This window comes from Bos taurus, chromosome 10 (genome assembly GCF_002263795.3).
Source record: "Bos taurus isolate L1 Dominette 01449 registration number 42190680 breed Hereford chromosome 10, ARS-UCD2.0, whole genome shotgun sequence".
NCBI classification, from domain to species: Eukaryota; Metazoa; Chordata; class Mammalia; order Artiodactyla; family Bovidae; genus Bos; species Bos taurus.
In genome coordinates this window covers 39,898,388-39,920,784 of record NC_037337.1, presented here as the reverse complement: position 1 = coordinate 39,920,784, position 22,397 = coordinate 39,898,388, and the positions used below count along the sequence as shown (strand labels likewise).

Here is a 22,397-nt window from a genome sequence, read left to right as displayed (position 1 = left end):
CTATATTTCAGATTATTAATGAGTTGGACCCATAATTCCCAATGATTTGTACATTTTTCAATTTGGCGATTAAAAGAAAAACCTGAGATGGTTTATGTAGGTTATATACACTATGTGTACCTCATGTATGGGGACTTCCCTGGTGGCTCAGTGGTAAAGAATCCACAGGAATCTGCAATGCAGGAGATGCAGGTTCAGTCCCTGGGTTGGGATGATCCCATGGAGGAGGGTGTGGCAACCCACTCCAGTGTTCTTGCCTGGAGAAATTCATGGGCCAGAGGATCCTGGCTCCTGTTAGGCTACAGTCCCTAGAGTCTCAAAGAGTCAAATACGACTGAAGCGACTGAGCACAGACACACCTCACATATCCTTAAAATCTTAAAAAATAATAATAATAATAATAACTTTTTGTTATTGATCAAAGTTCTTGCATTGTTAAGGTTTTGTTTGGTTAGTTTCAATTTACTGATGGAAGACATGGATAATATAAACACAGATTGTCATATTCACTGATTTTTTTTTGGCAGAGTTATCATTCACTTGCTGATAAAGTTTTTGGCTGTTCTGTGATGACCTAAATGGGAAAGAAATCCAAAAAAGAGGGGATATATGTATATGTTTAGTTGTTTCACTTTGCTGTACAGAAGAAACTAACACAGCATTTTGAAGTAACTATGCTCCAATGAAAATATTTAAACATATATAAATTTGGCAAGATTATATTTCCAAGCCTGGCCCCTCATACATTTTAGTCCAATGTAGCTCACTTGATGATTCCATTTAGATCATTCAAATTGTTCAAAAATAATTTCCTGACCCCTCAAATTTGATCCTCCCATAGCTTTTCATGTCAGTTGATGGAAATTCGATTCTTCTGGTTGCTTACACCAAAAAACTTGTAGTCATTCTTGGGTCTTCTCTTCCTATCACACTGTTCATCAAACGTACCAGGAAATCATCTTGCATCTGTTCTCAAATTCTCCATAATTTATTATTTGGTAATAATAGCTCTCCATTCTATTATGATACCTACAATCCTGTGTAATTTCAGGTCTCTTTCTGTTTCTAGGGAAGGCCTATGCTCCAGAATTCTATTACGATACCTACAATCCTGTGTAATTTCAGGTCTCTTTCTGTTTCTAGGGAAGGCCTATGCTCCAGAATTCTATTACGATACCTACAATCCTGTGTAATTTCAGGTCTCTTTCTGTTTCTAGGGAAGGCCTATGCTCCAGAATTCTATTACGATACCTACAATCCTGTGTAATTTCAGGTCTCTTTCTGTTTCTAGGGAAGGCCTATGCTCCAGAATTCTATTACGATACCTACAATCCTGTGTGGCAGAACAGACACCGTGTGTACTCCTATAGTCTACAGTGGACTCAAATGAATCCTGATGCAGTGGATCGGATTGTTGCATACCGGTTGGGTATTAGGCAGGTGAGGAATTTAATTATCTTCTTTTGTGCTTATGTGATTCTCTTTGAAGTTCTTGTTATGATGATGTGTTGATATAAATTTTAATCATTTTTCAATGAATTTCAGAACATATTTTTTCTAAATCAAAGATAACAGTACACTACCAAGAACTGTTTCAAATTATTTACAAATCTTTGAAATTAATTTATGCATTTTTACTATGATGTGAGACATACTAAAGTGAGCTTTCTGGAATACTTCATCATTTAGATACTCTATAGAAATTACATGGTATAATTTCTATGAAAGAAACTTATTTAACATGTGCTTACATTTACCTGCACTGAGTAATTCTTTGTCTTATTTCCTAGAAATCCTACATATTTTTATTCTCAGGGATTCAAAGTATATCTGATTTTTAAAAGCTAATTTAATGTATCTGAAGAATAGAAATATTTTGGTAAAATGAGAAAAAAACAATGAAGTAGGGTGTTTTCCTAACGTAGCTGAAGATTATAGAGTCTGTAAAAATATCATAGCTTTTTCAAATGAACCAATGTTAAATTCAGTTATCCTTTGCTGCTATAAATGATATTTTTTTTTAAATTTAAATGTAGGTATTTTCATTATTTCCTGTTATATAGTAAGTTATCTGGAAAGATTGTTTCAACATAACAAAACATTTTTGAAAATTTATTTGACTATCATATAAGCTGTTAGCTTTCTTTTACATCTTTGTTTTATGCAGAGATTTGTAAAATGTGTTTTCCACTTTCATAGCTAAATCATACAATAGCATTTTGTGTTTCAAAAGTAGAAAACACTGAATTTGCTTAGAGAAAGATTGATCCATCACCACCAATCCATTCAGTCTCACAATCATAAAACTATTGTTTGTTTTAATCTTGTTAACAAAGTTATAATAAAAGACTATGCAAGATATATCATTAAAATTAAGTTAAATATTCTTATCCTTCTTGTCTAAGTATTCACAGATCACAGGCGTGGTAGGCAGGAATTGTTCACTTGGAAATTTTCTCTATTACCCTTATTTATTTTGGTCCCTAAGTAAATACCGAATACATGTCAAAATTGTTCTATTATACTTATTAGAATTTAATGGTAATTTTTCTTGATAGGAAGGATAGAAACGAAAAAGTTCAGCAGCCCTTTCTCCCCCGGTTTATTGGCTTATCTTTTTATTTTTCTTTCTCAACACAGTTAATGGTTTTAGGTCTTTTGTATTTAGAGCATCCTAGCACATTTTTGACTTTAGATACCTCACATTCCTTTCCAAGTCTTTACCCAATGATTTGGGCAATCATATTCATCTTTTATTACATGTTTTTAAAAAACAAAGGACCCCAGGTGGCGCTAGTGGTAAAGAACCTGCCTGCCAGTGCAGGAGACATAAGAGACGCAGGTTCCATCCCTGGTTCGGGAAGATACCTTGGTGGAGGGCATGGCAATCCACTCCAGTACTCTTGCCTGGAGAATAACACAGACAGATAAGTCATGTGGGCTACAGTCTGTAGGGTCGCAAAGAGTCAGAAATGCCTGAAGAGACTTAACACAACACACACTGCCAAACTGCAATGTAAAAATGAATCATTTTATTTAGGTGTCTTTTCCTTTTTTCTGGTTATAGGTTGTTCTCCAACATTTGAGTCAGAATTTCATCTTTAATTTCTCACTTTCTTCCTTCATTATATTTTCTTAAAGTGTCTGGGTAACTGCCCTTTGCTTCCTGTATGCTGAAGAGCTGTCTGGTTACATCTGCAGAATTAATTTACCCAACCCTACTTATCATTCTCTTCTTTTATTCTAAAAGTATTAAAACTTTCATTCCCAAAGTGTCTATTATGTATGCAAATCACCTTCTCTATAAATCATATTTGACAGAAGTTACCAGCTAAGTCCTCCCCTCAAATGGAGAGATTTTAAACTTCCTCCTAAGAGGGATCCAACTATTTAAAGCCTTCCTTCTTGTCCATATCTTGTACTTATTATTAATACACTATCTTCTGTAATATTTTTTCCTGGGATTGCCATTCTATTTTCCAAAGAGTTTCTCTTTTTTAAAAATTTTCCTTTCCTGACATGAACATCTCTAAATCCCTGTCTTTGCTTCCTGATCATAAAACTAGTATATAACTCCCTGATATGTGGTGACACACACTTCCCAGTCACTGTGTTCATCCTTGGGAACAAATTAGTTAGGTAATTTCCCCCCATTCTGCTACACTAGAATGCATTATATTTGCATGCATGTAGTGTATAAATTTCTCCTTACTGAGTTTTGCTGAAATTATGAATTTCTTGAACACCTATCTTCCAATTCTAGCCAATCTAGCCTTGTCATTTTGAGCTTATATAACCTTGAGTACTATTCAGTATTTCTAAACATACTGAAGCCTTGACTCCTACCTGGGAAGTCAAAGATAATAATACCTGTCAGGTAATTGGAGTGTGGAGTAAAATATATTCCCCACTGTACCACAGGCCAGGTTCCCTTATGCAAGGTACTCCTTACACAAACATCTGTGATAATTCTTAAACTCATCTTCCTGGGATGTGTTAACAGTTTTTGGTTTTTTTTTTTTAAGTGCATTTTAAGAGTTTAACATATGTAGTATTTTTATTTCAGCTTTAATTCAGAACACTGTATATCCTGGATCTAAGTAGTATTCCAAGCCATGATTTTCACAAAATAATTTCTAGCCATTTTTTTTCACTTGTCTTATTTTTATTTCAAAACTAGTGTCTTCTCTAATATCCATTTTACTGATTCACATTTTTCTATTCCACTATCAGTCTTACTTTAAAGCTTTCTTGATCGGATCAGTAAGCCTGATGCTACTAGTATTCTTTCCAAGTTTGTGAGATTCATGCTATCCACCAGAGGAAGACATATTTCCAGTGTTACAAACCATGGTTCAAAAAACAATCCTTTTTCTTACAGTTTCTGAAGCTAGCTCTTTACTTGCCTTAGCATTATTTTCTGGTTTTCTTTGTTGTTAGGATTTTCTTTTATATTTATAAACGAGTATTATTTTTTCCTAGGATGCTTTGTTTTTGTTATACTCTATTTTAATTGGTAATTTACCCAGACACTATATCTTGCCATGGAAGAAAAACTTTGATTTGTCTTTTGGGGATGTTTCAATAAAGAATAATGGCCTTCCACTGTCCTGCCAATGTGAAAGAAAGGAAATGTTTGTAGATATAAATATTATAAGAACAGAAAGATCAAGTATAAACACTACTCTTTTTCCATATTCCACTCCCATATTCTTTACATTTAACCCTTTCATGAAAAATCTTAACATGCAAAAATGGCCTCAGTAGACATCATTTCTTTTGAAGATCCTCTTGCACACCAAAGTTGAGGACTGTAGGGCAGAAGCATTCTAGATACAATGAAATTGATATAATTTTTAAGAATATTCTCTGTTTAATAATAGGAAACAAAGTCATTAAGTAAAATCATTTTTCTATATTATCGTAGAAAATTTAGATTCCTACTTCCTCAAGTATGCACATTTAGATAATAACATTATTTTAAGACACAATCAAATACTAGCATTTAACATAATCCTTCTTTAATTCTGATCTGATGATTATTGTAGTGGAGATTTTATATGACATGAATATGGCCTTTTCATGTCCCAGACTTAGAATTTTGAATCAATGAGCTTCTGCATGTAACCAATGTAACTTGGATGATGTTTAAAGATGTTAAGAATGTAGCAAATTTTATTTTTCTACAAAATAAATTTTAAATTTAAGCAACATAAATTTTTAAAAAGGATTTCTTCTCTAATAATTAGTATTTATGTCTTTGACTATGACTATTTTTTTTAACGGATTATTAATTTATATTACATACTTTATGATTTTAAAATCATTATTTTACTCTATATTTTTATTTTGAGCCTATATATATAAATAATTTCTTTTATCCATAAATTATCTATATTATCTAATGAAAAGTACTTTCCTTTTTAATATCAAGCATGACTTTAATTATACAACACATTTTTGATTTGCTGAGGCATGAAAAGTAAATTTGACCCTTAAAGACTCATGGTAAATTCAGTTCAAAAGAGCCCACCTTTTCTTTAATCCACAAACTGTTAGAAACTTATTTATTCTTAAATTAAGATTATAAAATCAGTACTGTATCATTAAACTCCTTGCTGGGTGGGTTTGGTAACTATACCCAGCATTCCTCCAATTTTTGGTAAAATTAGCTGACTCTTTTGATTAAATTGTATGGTCTTTATTTAAATATAATGAGAAAAGTTATTTTAGAATTTGATTATTGGCTTATATACTTTTCATAAATGTTGCTGCAGTCTATAAAAAAGCACTAGAATTCTGAAATCACTGCTTTAAAAAACTTAAAAATAGAACAGATATTTCATGTGAAGTTAAAAAATTAATGTATGGAAAAAATTTTTCTAAAAATCTTAATGTCCTTAAATTGTACTTTTTAAGCTCAGCTAAGAAATTGTTTAATCTCTTTAGACAGCTACTAGCTTCCCAACTATTTACTTCATTTGTTGCTTAACAGGAAAGAGAAAAAAAAGTTATTTGAGTGTCTGCTTTTTTAGTATCTAAAGAATTAAGAAACAAGCAAAACTGTTTCTCGGAGAAGGCAATGGCAACCCACTCCAGTACTCTTGCCTGGAAGATCCCATGGATGGAGGAGCCTGGTGGGCTGCAGTCCATGGGGTCGCAAAAAGTCGGACGCAACTAAGCAACTTCACTTTGACTTTTCACTTTCATGCATTGGAGAAGGAAATGGCAACCCACTCCAGTGTTCTTGCCTGGAGAATCCCAGGGACGGGGGAGCCAGGTGGGCTGCCGTCCATGGGGTCGCGTAGAGTCGGACACGACTGAAGGGACTTAGCCGCAGCAGCAGCAACATATACACTTGCAGAAGGTAGTGGCAACCCACTCCACTACTCTTGCCTGGGAAATCCCATGGACGGAGGAGCCTGGTGGGCTACAGTCCATGGGGTCGCAAGGAGTCAGACACGACTGAACGACTTCACTTTCACTTTTCACTTTCATGCACTGGAGAAGGGAATGGCAACCTGCTCCAGAATTCTTGCCTGGAGAATCCCAGGGACGGAGGAGCCTGGTGGGCTGCCGTCTATGGGGTTGCACAGAGTCAGACGACATGACTGACACGACCTAGCAGCAGCAGCAACATATACAGTACAGGTTCTAACAATGAAGGATTTTAGACTTTTATATAGTTTTCTTTTTATACTCTGTCTTAGAGACCCACAGTGAATGTGATTTTTTGACTCTCATCTTTGGAATAGGGGATATTTAATTGAATAAAATACTTCAATTCACCCTGTTCCTATCTTACTAAACCTTGACACTAAAATACTTAGAGTTATCATATTCACATTCTTATCCAGTCAGTCAACAAAACTCTTACTAAATTAATCATCTCATAAATACTGGCTTCCTTGGTGGCTCAGATGGTAAATAATCTGTCTGCAATGCAGGAGATCCCCAGGTTTGGTCCCTGGGTCAGGAAGATCCCCTAGATAAGGAAATGACAACCCACTCCAGTATTCTTTGGAATGCTATGGACAGAGGAGCCTGCCAGGCTGCAGTTCACGGGCTCAAAAAGTTGGACATGTCTGAGCATACACACATATTAAGTTCCAACAAGAGATGCATTATCTAGTTATGCCTGGATTGATGAATTTCCAAATCCGGTGATTATTAAAATATTGTGCTCAATCCACTATTAAGTTTCAAGATTTACTCCATAGACTGAGAACTAATCCAAATGGCAAGCAAATATTTTCTTAATTCTTCTGGGCAAGATATACTCAGTTCCTTTTGACTTCCATTAGAATATATTTCTAAGACATTTTTTTAAATAACAAACATATTAATGAGATATTAAAAGTTACTTTATTATGGTATGTGCAACCTAAACTTTGTATTTGGTAATTCTGATGACTAATTCAGTGCTTTACATAGGAGTATGACTACCTGAAAATACAACTTCTCAGTGAACATTCCCTCAAATTTCAAGAATAAGTCTCAGACTTATCTTGAATTGATAACTATTTCCTATTGCTTCCTTTCATTTTAAAATATAAATTACTATTTTTTTAGCTTTATCATTTTCAGTTGTATTTCTTTAGGTTTCTTAAGTTGTTTTAAAATGTGGAGTCATACTTATTTTTACACTATTTCTTTTTTTTTTAACTTATTTATTTATTTTACTTGGAGGCTGATTACTTTACAATATTGTGGTGGTTTTTGCCATATATTGACATGAATCAGCCATGGGTGTATATGTGTCCCCTATCTCAAACCCCCCACCTGCATTCCTCCCCATCCCTTCCCTCTGGGTTGTCCCAGTGCACCAGCTTTGAGTGCCCTGATTCATGCATCAAACTTGGACTGGTCATCTATTTAATATATGGTAATATACATGTTTCAGTGCTATTCTCTCAAATCATCCCACCCTCATCTTCTCCCACAGAGTCCACAAGTTTGTTCTTTATATTTGTGTCTCTTTTGCTTTTAAGTTTAATAAGGCTCCATTTGTTTATTTTTGCTTTTATATCCATTACTCTGGGAGGTGGGTCATAGAAGATCTTGCTGTGATTTATGCCAAAGAGTGTTTTGCCTATGTTTTCCTCTAGGAGTTTTCTAGTTTCTAGTCTTACACTTAGATCTTTAATCCACTTTGAGTTTATTTTTGTGTATGGTGTTAGAAAGTATTCTAGTTTCATTCTTTTACAAGTGGTTGACCAATTTTCCAAGCAGCACTTGTTAAAGAGATTGTCTTTTCTCCATTGTATATTTTTGCCTCCTTTGTCAAAGATAAAGTGCTCATAGGTGCATGGATTTATCTCTGGGCTTTCTATTTTGTTCCATTGATCTATATTTCTGTCTTTGTGCCAGTTCCATACTGTCTTGATAACTGTAGCTTTGTAGTATAGTCTGAAGTCAGGCAGGTTGATTCCTCCAGTTCCATTCTTCTTTCTCAAGATTTCTCTGGCTATTCGAGGTTTTTTGTATTTCCATACAAATTGTGAAATTATTTGTTCTAGTTCTGTGAAAAATACTATTGGTAGCTTGATAGGAATTGCTTTGAATCTATAGATGGTTTGGGGTAGTATACTCATTTTCACTATAATGATTCTTCCAATCCATGACATGGTATATTTCTTCTACACTATTTCTATACCAGAAATGTGTCTTCTTTTCAGCAGTTAAAATATTTCAACTGCTATATCTGAAACAATTTTACCTTCAAATGATAAATGTTGAATGTGACAATTATCAATAAAATTACATCAAATTACTGCTGCATGCTTGCTTGATTATGGATTGCTGTTTTGTTTTTGGGTTTTTTTTTCCCCAAATTTCTGTTCTGTTTTAAAAAGTTCAAACAAGAAATGCAAAATATAACAAAGTGCTTCAGTTGCTTTGCATGTGCTATTGCTTCAGTCATGTCTGACTCTTTGTGACCCTATGGACCTTAGCTCACAGATTCTTTACCACTGAGTCACCAGGGAAGCCCCTCCTCAGCTTTTAATTTTATAAGTTGTTCAATTATGGTATGATCATATCTTTTTAAAATTTTTAATGATAAATGGAAATAGAATAATTAGATTCAAAAGAATAAAAATGTAAATTAGGAAAATATTTATAATATTAAATATCAAAACATTTTGTAAAATAGGTATTATCACTCTTGTTTAGGTACAGAACTAATCTTACAGAAGTTAAGATGTAGTTCTTGTCTTCAGAGAGTTTAAAACATATAAGAAGAGGGACTTCCTTGGTGGTCCAGTGTTTAAGACTTCATCTTTCAATGAAGGAAGTCTAGGTTCAATTCTTGGTCTGGGAGCTAAGATCCCACATGTCTCACAGCCAAAAAACCAAAACATAAAATAGAACCAGTATTGTAACAGATTCAACAGATACTTCTGAAAAGTGGTCCACGTCAAAAAACAAGAAAAACAAACAAACATAAGAGGAGATAGTCAACCAAGTAGATATAGGCATGCTCAGTCGCTTCAGTCATGTCTGCCTCTTTGTGATGCTGTGGACTGTGGCCCACCAGGCTCCTCAGTCTCTGGGATTCTCCAGGCAAGAATACTAGAGTGGGTTGCCATGCCCTCCTCCAGGGGATCTTCCCAACCCAGGGATCGAATCCAGGTTTCCTGCATTGGCAGGTGAACTCTTTACCACTGAACCACAGGGAAAGCCCAACCAAGTAGATATCAAACTACAATATAGTTTGATAAGTATGATAATAAGCATGGTTGTAAGGTATTACTAGAAAACATTGGAGGGAAACCTAAGTTAACTTTGGGATGTGAGCAATGCTGAATGAAAGAAATACTAGCAAACTGATACCAGAAGGTTGAAGAGAAGTTTCACATATCAGGGGACTTGGAGAAATTAACAGGTGCCTGGGTACAAAGCCAGCTGGATAAATTTGGAGAAGTGAAAATAATACAGTATATCTAGACCTTTCCTGATAGTTCAAGAGAGAAGGAAGAGACAAAGTGGTGATACAAGGGACTGAGATCATGGGGGGCCATATGAACTGGTCCAAAGAAATTGGACTTTACATTGAGAGAAGTGGGGAGACACATGAAGAGCCAAAACAGAGGAGTCAAGTAATCACTATCACGGTACAAAATAGGGGACACCATAGAGTAAAAGCTGTTGTTTTACTTCAAGTGAAAATTAACAACCTGAATCAGTGCTGCTGCATTGGCAATTAAAGACAGATTCATATGGCAATATGAGAAGGATTTGATGATTAAGTGTAGGTTGCAGAAAAGAAGAGAACATGAAGGCAGAGATGAAGAAACTATTCACTACCTAAGAGCTTGTCTTTAGAAAATCTTAGGTTAAAACATGGTAATATTTGTTTTCTTATTTTTATTTGTTAAGAAAATATTATTGAATATGATTGTTTATACTGAAAGGAAAATGAGCTGTTACTGAAATGAATATTAGGCATATATTTAATGAAATATTTTCAAGGAAGTATAAAATGATGAAATTTAAAAACATAAAATCTGAAGAAAGTTTCATCTTATAATGTAAAATAAAGAACCAATATATCTATGCAATATTATTTAATGTTTTAAATATACTTAGCTTAAATTTATTCTAAAAGATATGTGTCTTAATAAAATGACATAAAAAATTGATAGGAATTGTTCTTATATTTAGTTAGCTGCTTCTTTGCTTAGAGATACTAAATTCAAACATATACAATAAGGTCCCTGCATATGAACCTTAAAGTAACAAACTTTCAAAGATGCAAACGTGCATCACGTATCCAACCTAGAGACCAGGGAGTCATAGTAACTTTCAAAAAATATGTCATGCTTTTCATCAGGCAGTAAAGGCAAGTGACAAATCAGGAACAACTTTGTGGCACTTTTGGAAGGACTGTAACATCTACAAGGCCACAGAAACACGTTGATTTTGCTTGGTATAAGTTACAGCCATCACCATGAAAGGATTTGGAAGAATCTTTCACAGTTTGTTCACTGTTTTTGTGGATTTGAGAAGGTGGTTGAGGAGTCCAAAGGGGTCTTCAACAGCTCAGTGACCCTCAGGGAGAACCTGGACCTAGGTTTGCAAAAGGATGACTTCACTGAACTCCATGCTGTGCCACTGGAAGAGCTTACAGATGAAGACCAGATGGAAGTGGAGGCCTACCGGGGTCCAGCCCAGGCAGGATTCAGGGGTTTCAAAGGGGAGACAGCTTTGGCGATCAGGATACAATAGAATTAAAGATATAAAGAGTGGTTAAATAAGGATAGCTCAATGAGAAAATTCAGTGGAGAAAAGAGGCTGAATAACTCGGTTTACGTGGAAAGCTAATAAAATTCCAAGATAAGGAATTTGCGTCACCTACGTAGGCTGCAGGTGTCCTCCCGTTCTCCCGAAGGAGAGGAGACACTAAGGCCTCCCCAGTCAGATCTTAGAAGCCCAGGCAAAATTAGTAGGCTTGACGAGCCTCCACAGTCCAGATGGGAATTCAGCCAGAAGGTGAGAGAAAGAACGACATGGGGAGACCAAGCTTCGGTGAACAAGGCCTGCACTTTATTTTCCAAAGTAGTTTTTATACCTTAAGTTGTGCATAGAGGATAATGGGGGAAGGGGTAGAGTCATGCAGTAAGCCAGGCTTTCTTCCTGCAAACTTATCATATGCAAAAGTTTAGGTGATTTACATTATCTTCTGGCCAGGATGCCTGTTAACATTTTATGACCCTTTCTTCAGAAAACTTGTTTTTCTCTAAAGGTGATTATTCTAAAGTCAGGCACCACCCTCCAAAAGCATTAGATAAAGTTGCATTCCTATAGGGTAAAGGTGTGGTGGGCTATAACAAGAAAAGAATTAACTCAAGGGTCCAAGGTTACAAACAGTAAAGCTACTACTTATATTCCTATACACCAATTATATTAATTAATACACTGCCAGGGACAAAGTAGGTAAGGGATATGGAAACTTAGCAGCAAACATTGGCCCAACAAGTGAAAAACCCTTCACCAATATAATTTCTAATCAATCTTTTAATTGCTCAAAAGAATCTGTATTTAGACAGTTTAGAACATCTCATGCCTCTCACAGTTGGGAGGCTGTGAACAATCACATGTGGCTGGAAGAACCTGTTTAGGCAGGCTAGAGGACTTCCAAAGGAGTTTGTAGGTTGAAACACTCTTGTCACGCCCAGGAACTTTATTAACTGGAGCTATAAGTTAACTTTTTCAGAGAGAGGTGGTGAGGGACAGCCCCCCATAAAGTCAGAGGTATAGGTGAGAGCACAAAGCAGCAAAGTAGACAGACTCTGGTTTTGGGGGTAGAGAATTTCCAGGGGGACTCCTGAGGCTCCATCCCGCCTTTGCGTATGCCGAGCCTCCTTCCTCATGACCTTTGCCACAGGCAGAGTTCCTCACGCTGGCTCCCGGCAGAGGCCGAGAGACAGGACAAAGAAAAAAGGAAGAAGAAGTAACTGAAGAAGTGAAGAGATTCATGATTCATGAAATGGCAAAGGGATTTTCTTTATTTGAGGAAGCACTGTTAATTTTTGAGGCATAGGACCAGAACATAGAATGCTACACAAAGGTTGCAGCTCAGAATGCAATCCAGTGCTATGATGTCATTCTATGATGAGAAAAAAAGAGCTCCTATCCAGACGTCACTGTGGTTTTTTTTTCAAGAGGGTAGCTAGAACTGAATCCAGCAAGGAACCAGAACCTGTGTCATCAAGGTGAAGAGGAATGAAATTGCAGCTTGCCCTCCATCTCCTCTAGCTGATGATCCTTCAGCTCAATCATCTTCCATCCCTCTCCCTTGTCCAGTTAGAAGCTCTTCTTAACTGTGCACTTGATGCCAGCCCCCGTATGCCAGTTATTGTACTGTACTGTAAGCTAAAAATGTTTTGGTTTTGTTTTTATGCATTATTTGTGTGAAAAATGCTATCTACCTATTGCATTATGGTACTACATAGCCAATTGTGTTAATTGGGTACCTAGGTCAACTTTTTTGGACTTACAAATAAGTTGCACTTTCAAACGTGCCCTCGGAACAGAACTCATTCACATGTACGGGACTTACTGTATGTTTTTATAAGGTGCTGCAATAAAGGGTCCTAACTTTAACAAACAAAGTCTAGAAGATTTTTTGATAAGAATAGTTTCACTTAACACATGATTTTGTGGGTTTTTTCCCCCATTATGTTATCTCCTCTGTACTTGTATTATCCTTTCCTTGTGTGCATGCACATGAACCTATGCTGAGTTGCTTCAGTCATGTCTGACTCTTTGCTACCCTGTGGACTATAGCCTGTCAGCCTTCTCTGTCCATGGGTTTCCCCAGGCAGGAATACTAGAGTGGGTTGCCATGCCCTCTTCCAGGGGATCTTCATGACCTATGGGTCACTCTTTCCTTAGGTGTCCTGCTGCTGCTAAGTAGCTTCAGTCATATCCAACTCTGTGCGACCCCACAGACGGCAGCCCACCAGGCTCCACTGTCCCTGGGATTTTCCAGGCAAGAACACTGGAGTGGGTTGCCATTTTCTTCTCCAGTGCATGAAAGTGAAAAATGAAAGTGAAGTCGCTCAGTCGTGTCTGACTCTTAGCAACCCATGGATTGCAGCCTACCAGGTTCCTCTGTCCATGGGATTTTCCAGGCAAGAGTATCTAGTATCCCACAAATATTGGTATACTAGGTTAAGTACTTCTATATTTTGATACAAAACAATCATTACAATATCAGTTGTTTTTTGGAGAGAGCATGCTGAAAATATACACCAGGTTTTAAAATCCTGCCTGAAAGGAGCACATATCACTTCTGTTCAAATATCCTTGTCCAAAGTAAGCCCTATGACATGATCTGAGGCCAAACAAGGCAAACAAGTATTATCTTTATGTACTGCAAGGAATATAAGGATCAAGTATTTGTGAAGAGCTCAAATTCCTACCCAGATCTGTCTCTATGGTAGGCAGTGTTTGACTGAATATATTAATAATACCATTTGAATTTATGCTGAAAATATAATCTCAGAAAGATCTGCTTCTTTAATTGACTTTTAAAATACTAAAAAAAAAGATTTATCTATGAAATTGTACCATTTATTTCAAATAATTAAAGCATAAAGAATTCAAAGACGTTCATGTCTTTACAGTGCCTGAGTCAATAAATAAAGATTAGATTATACATATGATCTATGTAAAAGGATACTAAAATCTGACACAGGCTTCTCTAAGAGTTTAAACCTCAACATTAATTCTTATTTTGTAAGTAAATGTTATATACTATTATAGGTAGGTGGAATACAAAGTAAACCAAGCAGAAAAAGTCCATAATCTCATGAACCTTGTATTCTGGTAGAGAGCAGATCAAAGATACCATAAGATAAAATAAAATAATAAATCAATAGAATATTATCAGAAATTGTCTCATGCTATGCAACACACAGAGACAGAATAAAACTGGTGTCTTAAAAATTTACTCTGTATCCAAAGAATCTCATGAAAAGTTGAGAAGTAACAGGAGGTTTATCTACTTTTTCCACAAGTTCATAACTTTGAGACAATTTTTAAACCATGTTCTCATGACGTGGACTTATAGTTTAGTCTGGTGAAAAGAAGGAATCTAATTTTTAATAATCAAGTACATTAGCTAAAATTAAATAATAATAAAGTTTTCCTGCATTCATCATGTTATTTAGTCCTAAAAACTAAATGAAATAAATAACCCCAAAATTCAGTGGCTACATTCATAATCCTTAACTATGTTCAGGAATAAAAGGAAAAATCTGAGTTGGAATACAGTTTATATATTTTGAGAACATATTTTGACTGGTCAGTATGTAAAAACCCATGTAATACTTTGCAAGGCAGATCACTTGCATAACAAGAATGTGACAACTAAGAGGAACATATGAGATTCTAAGAGGCATTACTGTGTAGACAAGAAGGCCTACTTTCAGAAGGGTTGAGACTCCTAATGCTTCAATTATAACTGTATTCCCTTGCTTATTTAAATAATTATTTTGAATTTGCATTCCAAAACCAAAGTTATTTAATTAGGATAATGAGCCTAAATAGCTCCCCAACCCCCCAAAAAAAAAAAAAAATGACTCAGAGAAGGGTATCAAGCTGCTAAGAAACAGGTGACAAAAGATAAAACTGAGAAGGAAAGAGTTGCCCAAAGCAGCATGCATGATACCAAGAAATCAACAACTAGAACTTTAGCTACTCCCCACTTCAAGATGGCTCTAACTATGGCAAATGGAATTTTTTTTGGTGACCTTTAATTTCTGAAATTCTGGATGAGGTCTTATGTACTCTGAGTTTTTAGCTTATATTTTATTAAAAGCACAAAGAATAGTAATGTTGAAGATGATTTTGTTTTATCACCAATAAATTGTTAAATAATATATGTGGCTTTATTAACATCTGGTTTCATTGCTAACAGTGGTATGATGATATGGGGGGACATCTGTGGGACATTGTATCAATGATGTTGCCTGGAACTCCTTCTGTCGCCTTTAAATTGGTACCTAATACCCTGCAGCTGAGAACAAAGATGTGCCTCCCACTCTTGAGTTGATAAGATAGAAACAGCCCTAACAATATATTCAGGTAAAGCTCCTTACGTTGTGAAACTTTCCTTTTTATTTATAAGGAAATCATATCCACAAACAACCATTATGATTTCAGATAGTTAAAAAAATGTTTTGGGGGTAAAATGTAGTAAGATCAAGGAGTAAAGAGTGATACTGGTACCGTATGAGAGAGTGTGGTCAGGGGCTCCTTTCTTAGGAGTTGATGTTGAATACAGATATGAGTAAAGTCAAGAATTATGAGCCAGAAAAATATTGAACTTGGAGATGAAAGCAACACATAAGTATATCAGAGGGAAATAAATGCATATGTAAAATATGCATTTTATACTTAGTTTTGCAAGCACTTTATCTGTCAGTACCTATTAGAAAAATAGAGTAGTTTTATTAAAATAAACAATGAAGGTCCAAATACAAAATTTTTGTATGAATCTGATTGTTATAATAACAAAAAGGCCAGCTGCAGAGAATAAGACATTTTGCTAATTAGAAACGTGATTAGCAGATGAGAGGACTGATAGAGGATATATTATGTGGAAGATGAAAATGAAGAGTCCACAGCTGATTTTCTAGAAATTAAAACAAGCAAAGAATGAAACTTTGTTTATAATTGGGTTTGCTCAATGAGAGACAGTTGTTAATTAATTTTGATGTTGGACTTGAGTTTTTATTAGCTGTCAGTAATCTAAGTAATGGCAAAACATTTTATTAGGATGGGCAAAATGTCTCTCTTCTTATCGAGAAAGTAAGATAGATCTTTCTACTGAGTAACTGATACAATAATGCTTATATTAATACATCGATTCAGTAAGTACTAGGCTATCCTGTGGGAATATCACAGTGACAAAAAGATTGTTTGCTATGTGTAGTTTGCATTATAGAGGATAAATTAACCCAGTTTCAGACAGTTATAAAGAGCAGTGAGTTCTAATAAATTACACTCAAGTCACTCAGTCGTGTCCACCTCTTTGCAGCCTCATGGACTGTAGCCTGCCAGGCTTCTCTGTCCACAGGATTTTTCAGACAAGAATGCTGAAGTGGGTTGCCATTTCCTCCTCCAAGGGATCTTCCTGACCCATGGACTGAACCCATATCCCCTGTGTTTCCTGCATTGAATGCGTATTCTTTACCTGTTGAGCTATTGGGGAAGCCCATGCTTATAAATGCTCCATTATTTATTTCTGTCACTACCTGAGCAGTTATATTGCTGCTAAAAGCAAATGGCAATAAAATAATTGTAGTTCACTATATTTTACTACCATTTTGAATAGCTAGATAATATTTTGATATATTTTAATATTTCAAAAATATTGTGCACTCCTCTGTTTTGATTGACTTACATTTGCTTCTATTTCCAGTGTGTATGGGTTTAGTTTGCCTATGCATAATGACACAAATTGATATCAATAATTACATATGAGATAGTTTGCATGCAATCAGAAGAATATAAGTAAAAGAATAAAATGGATTTAAAAGATAATGAGTACATTTGGCAAATTAAAAAAATATGAGGCATGGTTTTATTTATGTTCATGTGAGGGTTACTTCTTAGTATTTTCACATAGATTTCAAGAAGTCCCACATGCTCAAAAATAGCTTTCCCAATCTTGACACTGCACCATAGGATATTGCTTTGAACATTTGAAATCTTTTCTGTCTTTATTCATCTTCTTCTATAAAGTGAGTACTCCAAATAAGGTGAAATTCTGGACTTTTCATCTAAGTTAAAGACTTAGCAATTCATTTCAAAATAACTTAATGATCTTGTGAGAATGAAGTGAGATGAAGGATAAGCATCTAGGTGTAGAGAGGAGTCTTCTGGGAGATTGAAATTTTTTTCTGATTATCTGTTTTGCATGGGGTTATCATTATATGTTTCCATTAATTTTGTTTTAATAGAGCTGTGACTTCTCAATGCCTTCTTGCAGCAGCAGAAATTTATATTTAGTTCCAATGGTTATACATGGTCTACCCTGGTCATACTACTTAGGAGACTAGGAAATAGACTTCTAAGAATTCAAGTGTGATTTTTTTAAAAAGCAAGTTTGTTGAGACCTTGTAGTTGGATAAGGAGAGTTCACTTAAGTCTGGAGCATTAAAAAAAAAAAAAAGTCTGGAGCATTTAGTCAAGTTTTATCTTATGAATTTTTTTAGGAATGATATATGCTGTTCATTATTTGTTGTTGTTGTCCAGTACCTAAGTCATTTCCTACTCCTTGCAACCCCAAGGACTACAGCATGCCAGGCCTCCCTGTCGCTTACTATCTGCCAGAGTTTGCCCAAGTTCATGTCCATTGAGTCAGTGATGCCATCCAACTTATCCTCTGCCACCCTCTTTTCCTTTTGCCTGCAATCTTTCCCAGCATCTGGGTATTTTCTAATGAGTCAGTTTTTGTATCAGGAGACCAAGTATTGGAGCTTCAGCATCAGTCCTTCCAATGAATATTCAGAGTGGATTTCTTTTAGTATTGACTGGTTTTATCTCCTTGCTGTCCAAGGGACTTTCAAGAGTCTTCTCCAGCACCACATTTTGAAAGCCTCAGTTCTTCAGTGCTCACCCTTCTTTACAGTCTAACTCTCATATCTGTACATGATTACTGGAAGGACCATAGCTTTGTCTATACAGATCTTTATTGGCCAAGTGATGTCTTTGCTCTTTAATATACTGTCTATTTGTCATAACTTTCCTTCCAAGAATCAAGTGTCTTCTGATTTCATGGCTGCAGTCATGAATACATAGCATTAAGCCAGCTGTTTCACTCTCTTCTTTCACCCTCATCAAGAGGTTCTTTAGTTCCTCTTCACTTTCTGCCATTAGAGTGGTATCATCTGCATATCTGAGATTGTTGATATTTCTCCCAGAAGTCTTAATTCCAGCTTGTAACTTATCCAGCCTGGCATTCTCATGATATACTCTGCATAGAAGTTAATTAAACAGGGTGACAATATACAACCTTCACATATTCCTTTCCCAGTTTTGAATTAGTTAGTTGTTCCATTTAAGGTTATAACTGTCGCTTCTTAACCCACATACAGGTTTCACAGGAGACAGGTAAGATGATCTGGTATTCCCATCTCTTTAAGAATTTTCCACAGTGTTGTGATCCACACAGTCAAAGGCTTTCGTATAGTCAATGAACCAGAAGTGGATGTTTTTCTGGAATTCTCTTGCTTTCTTAATGATCCAACAAGATGTTGGCAATTTGATCTCTGGTTCCTCTGCCTTTTCTAAACCCAGCTTGTACATCTGAAAGTTCTCAATTCAGGTGTGCTGAAGCCTAGTTTGAAGGATTTTGAGCATAACCTTGCTAGCATGGGAAATGGGCACAATTGTATGGTAGTTTGAACATTCTTAAGCACTGCCCTTCTTTAGGATAGGAATGAAAACTGACCTTTTCCAGTCCTGTGGCCACTGCTGAGTTGTCCAAATTTGCTGGCATATTGAGTGTAGCACTTCAATAGCATCATCTGTTAGGATTTAAAATAGCTCAGCTGGAATCCCATTACTTCCACTAGATTTGTTCACGATAATGCTTTCCTAAGGCCCGCATGAATTCACTCTCCAGGATGTCTGACTCTGGATGAGTGACCACACCATCATGTTTATCCCGGTCATTAAGACATTTTTGTATAGTTCTTCTGTGTATTCTCACCACCTCTTTTTAATCTCTTCTGCCTCTATTAGGTCCTTGCGTTTCTCTCCTTTATCGTGCCCATCCTTGCATGAATGTTCCTTCACTATTTATGGACCCCTAATTCTTTAAAGGAAAACTTGCTAATGTGAACATTGAAATGTTTTAACTTGTATATTAAAAACATCTAAAAGATTTGATAAAAATAAACGTCTCACATATGAATTTTCTCAATTATTCTTAATATGTTAAAATAATTCTGTTTTTAGTTCCTCATCTGAGAATTATATTAGGTTCAGAAAAGTACTTAGTCTGCCTCACTGACATGCTCTGGGTGTATATATATATGTATATATATATATATATATATATATATTCTTTTATGGGTTAAAATGTTTAAAATTATCACTTTTATTATTAATGCCAATGTTAATAAAGGCAATACTGTGATTTGTAACAAAATATTTCAAAGAAAATTTAAATTCTCTTATAAATTTTTCTTTTTATGAAGCTTATTATGATATTTTTTTCTTTTTTAACAAATGTTTATTTTAAAATTACCTCTGTTTACAAACTGATTCTAAATGACTCAGAATAATTTAAAAGCTTATTCATTTTAGCTAGTATAAAATTATTTTGTATGTTCTAGATTTGACAATTCTAATTAGATGAATACAAAAGCAACCATCAAAAAATTGCTGTATTTAGTATCACATCAACTTCAAAAAACTGTTCCTTGTAAACCAAACTAACGTAATGAATAATCAAATAATGCTTAGTTAATTAGCAAAACCACAACACGAGATAAAGTAGGAACTTTTACACATAACATGATGAGCACATGTATTAGTCTAAGTTCAACTAGTTCTTGATGAAAAATAAGTAAATTATATTGGCCATCTGACACAGTGGCTCTGTAATGGAAGTGAGGAAGGAAAATTCTTTGGAAACAGAATAAAGTTACCTCAAGTCAAGTATAGAATTGGACATTTTGGTCAAGATTAGAAAATAAAACTTTTGAAGTATCAAAATAAAAGGTATTATTTTGAGACAGTAAAAAGTCAAAACACGTAACAAATCATCAATTTTATCTGTAAAGGCTACACTGGGCTAACTCTCCCCTAACACTGAAATTAAAAGAATATATTTCCTGACATAATAAAAATGATAATTGTATTTTCTGGTGAAATCTATTAAAATGGGAAATTAGGTTGTTTAACAGAAAAGAGAAACACTGACTACACTGTGTATATAGCTAGATGTCTGTGTATTCTCAGTACATTGGAGAATGCAGCAAATGAAGTACTGCCATACAAAGTAGTGTCAATCTTGAGAAAATGCATATTTGCTCCTCTGTAAAGTGCTCAATAGCATTACCTTGAACATGGAGCAGATTCTTAGTCATTATTAGTGGATAATATAAAGATATTATACCCATATATGAAACCATGGACTGTAGTCTACCAGGCTCCTCCATCCATGGGATTTTCCAGGCAAGAATATTGGAGTGGGTTGCCATTTCCCTCTCCAGGAGATCTTCCCGATCCAGGGGTTGAACCCGGGTCTCCTGCACTGTAGGCAGTTGCTTTACAGTCTGAGCCACCAGGGAAGTCATATGAAACCATAAAGATAGACAAATAGCGGGAAGAATTCTGGTACTTGTGTATATACATTCTACATCAACACAATGCCATGACCATTTAGGTGCAGTTGTTTTGGAAAATAAAACAAAAACTCAGTTACAGAAAAATTATTATTATTTAAAATTGTTTTGTCTGCATAGCATGTGAGAACTTATTTCCGTAACCAGGGAACAAACCCAAGGCCCCTGAAGTCAAAGCCCGGAGTCTTAACCACTGGACTGCAAGGGAGGTCTTCGATTTTTTTTTTTATCATAGCAAAAAAGCTTATATTTTGGAAGAAGATAGTTTTTTCTTTTTCAACCAATGTAACTTCTATGTATTCAAATATATGTTGGAAAAGTATAAAACCATATTTGGGAAAAGATAAAAAAGCACATCCCATGTATAGTTCTTTTTGTGGTGAGTGAAAAAAAAAATGTATCAGGTAAGAGGTAGATTGTGGGGTTATATAAATCTGTAAGATTTTATCTGTTTTTAAAGGATATCTAAGAAAAATATGATAAAATATTGAATTCACTTTATTGATAAATACATGGTTATTAGTTTATATATTCTCTATATGTTTCTGCATTTTAACCTTTTTCATAGTTTCAAAAGTATTTAACATTAAAACGTTTCCATAGTACAGATGGTTGGTTTTTCTGGTCACACAGTCTAATGATCTTCAAACACTTACAGTAAATATTCAGCCAGCTCAGTTATTAGTAGAAAAAAATAGTAGATTATGATATAACATTAATAATGGAGCTCATCTATAGAACTAGATAGTACATAATATTCAAATATTCATCAGTTTCAGTGCTGCAGTGGATTTTGAAGACCACCCTCACCACTACTGAGGAAACTGCAGCTCTCAAATTTCTTGATGGGTCCGATAAAGCAACTAATAGTTATAAAATAGAAATTAAAAACAACTAACTAGACTTAGGAGAAGGCACTGGCACCCCACTCCAGTACTCTTGCCTGGAAAATCCCATGGACGGAGGAGCCTGGCAGGCTGCAGTCCATGGGGTCACTGAGGGTCGGACACGACTGAGTGACTTCACTTTCACTTTTCACTTTCATGCATTGGAGAAGGCAATGGCAACGCACTCCAGTACTCTTGCCTGGAAAATCCCACGGACGGAGGAGCCTGGTAGGCTGCAATCCATGGGGTCACTAACAGTTGGACACGACTGAGCGACTTCACTTTCACTTTTCACTTTCATGCATTGGAGAAGGCGATGGCAACCCACTCCAGTACTCTTGCCTGGAGAATCCCAGGGACAGGGGAACCTGGTAGGCTGCCGTTTATGGGGTCACACAGAGTCGGACACGACTGAAGTGACTTAGCAGCACCAGTAGCAGCAGCAGCAGCAGCTTTAGTGACACTGCTTTATTCATTTACTGAGAAAAATTATTTTATCTTATTGGCCATAAACTCACTAAAATATAACGGTTTTGTATCCCAGGAAATTTTTAAATCTAAATTTCCCAAGACTCATAAAAAATGTACACACAACTTGAAGTTATATCTAAAATGTATTAAAAATGTTTTATGTCATATT

The 22,397-nt window shown here is 35.5% G+C and overlaps 1 protein-coding gene across 1 annotated transcript in view; it reads left to right on the top strand.

Annotated features, from left to right (window-relative positions):
- Nucleotides 1-22,397, top strand: part of MDGA2 (MAM domain containing glycosylphosphatidylinositol anchor 2) — a 926,008-nt gene that overhangs the window by 827,208 nt on the left and 76,403 nt on the right. Inside the window, exon 10 of the mRNA XM_002690859.7 lies at nt 1,292-1,440. Coding sequence (XP_002690905.2) covers nt 1,292-1,440 — 149 coding nt within the window. The remainder of the gene's footprint in view (nt 1-1,291; nt 1,441-22,397) is intronic.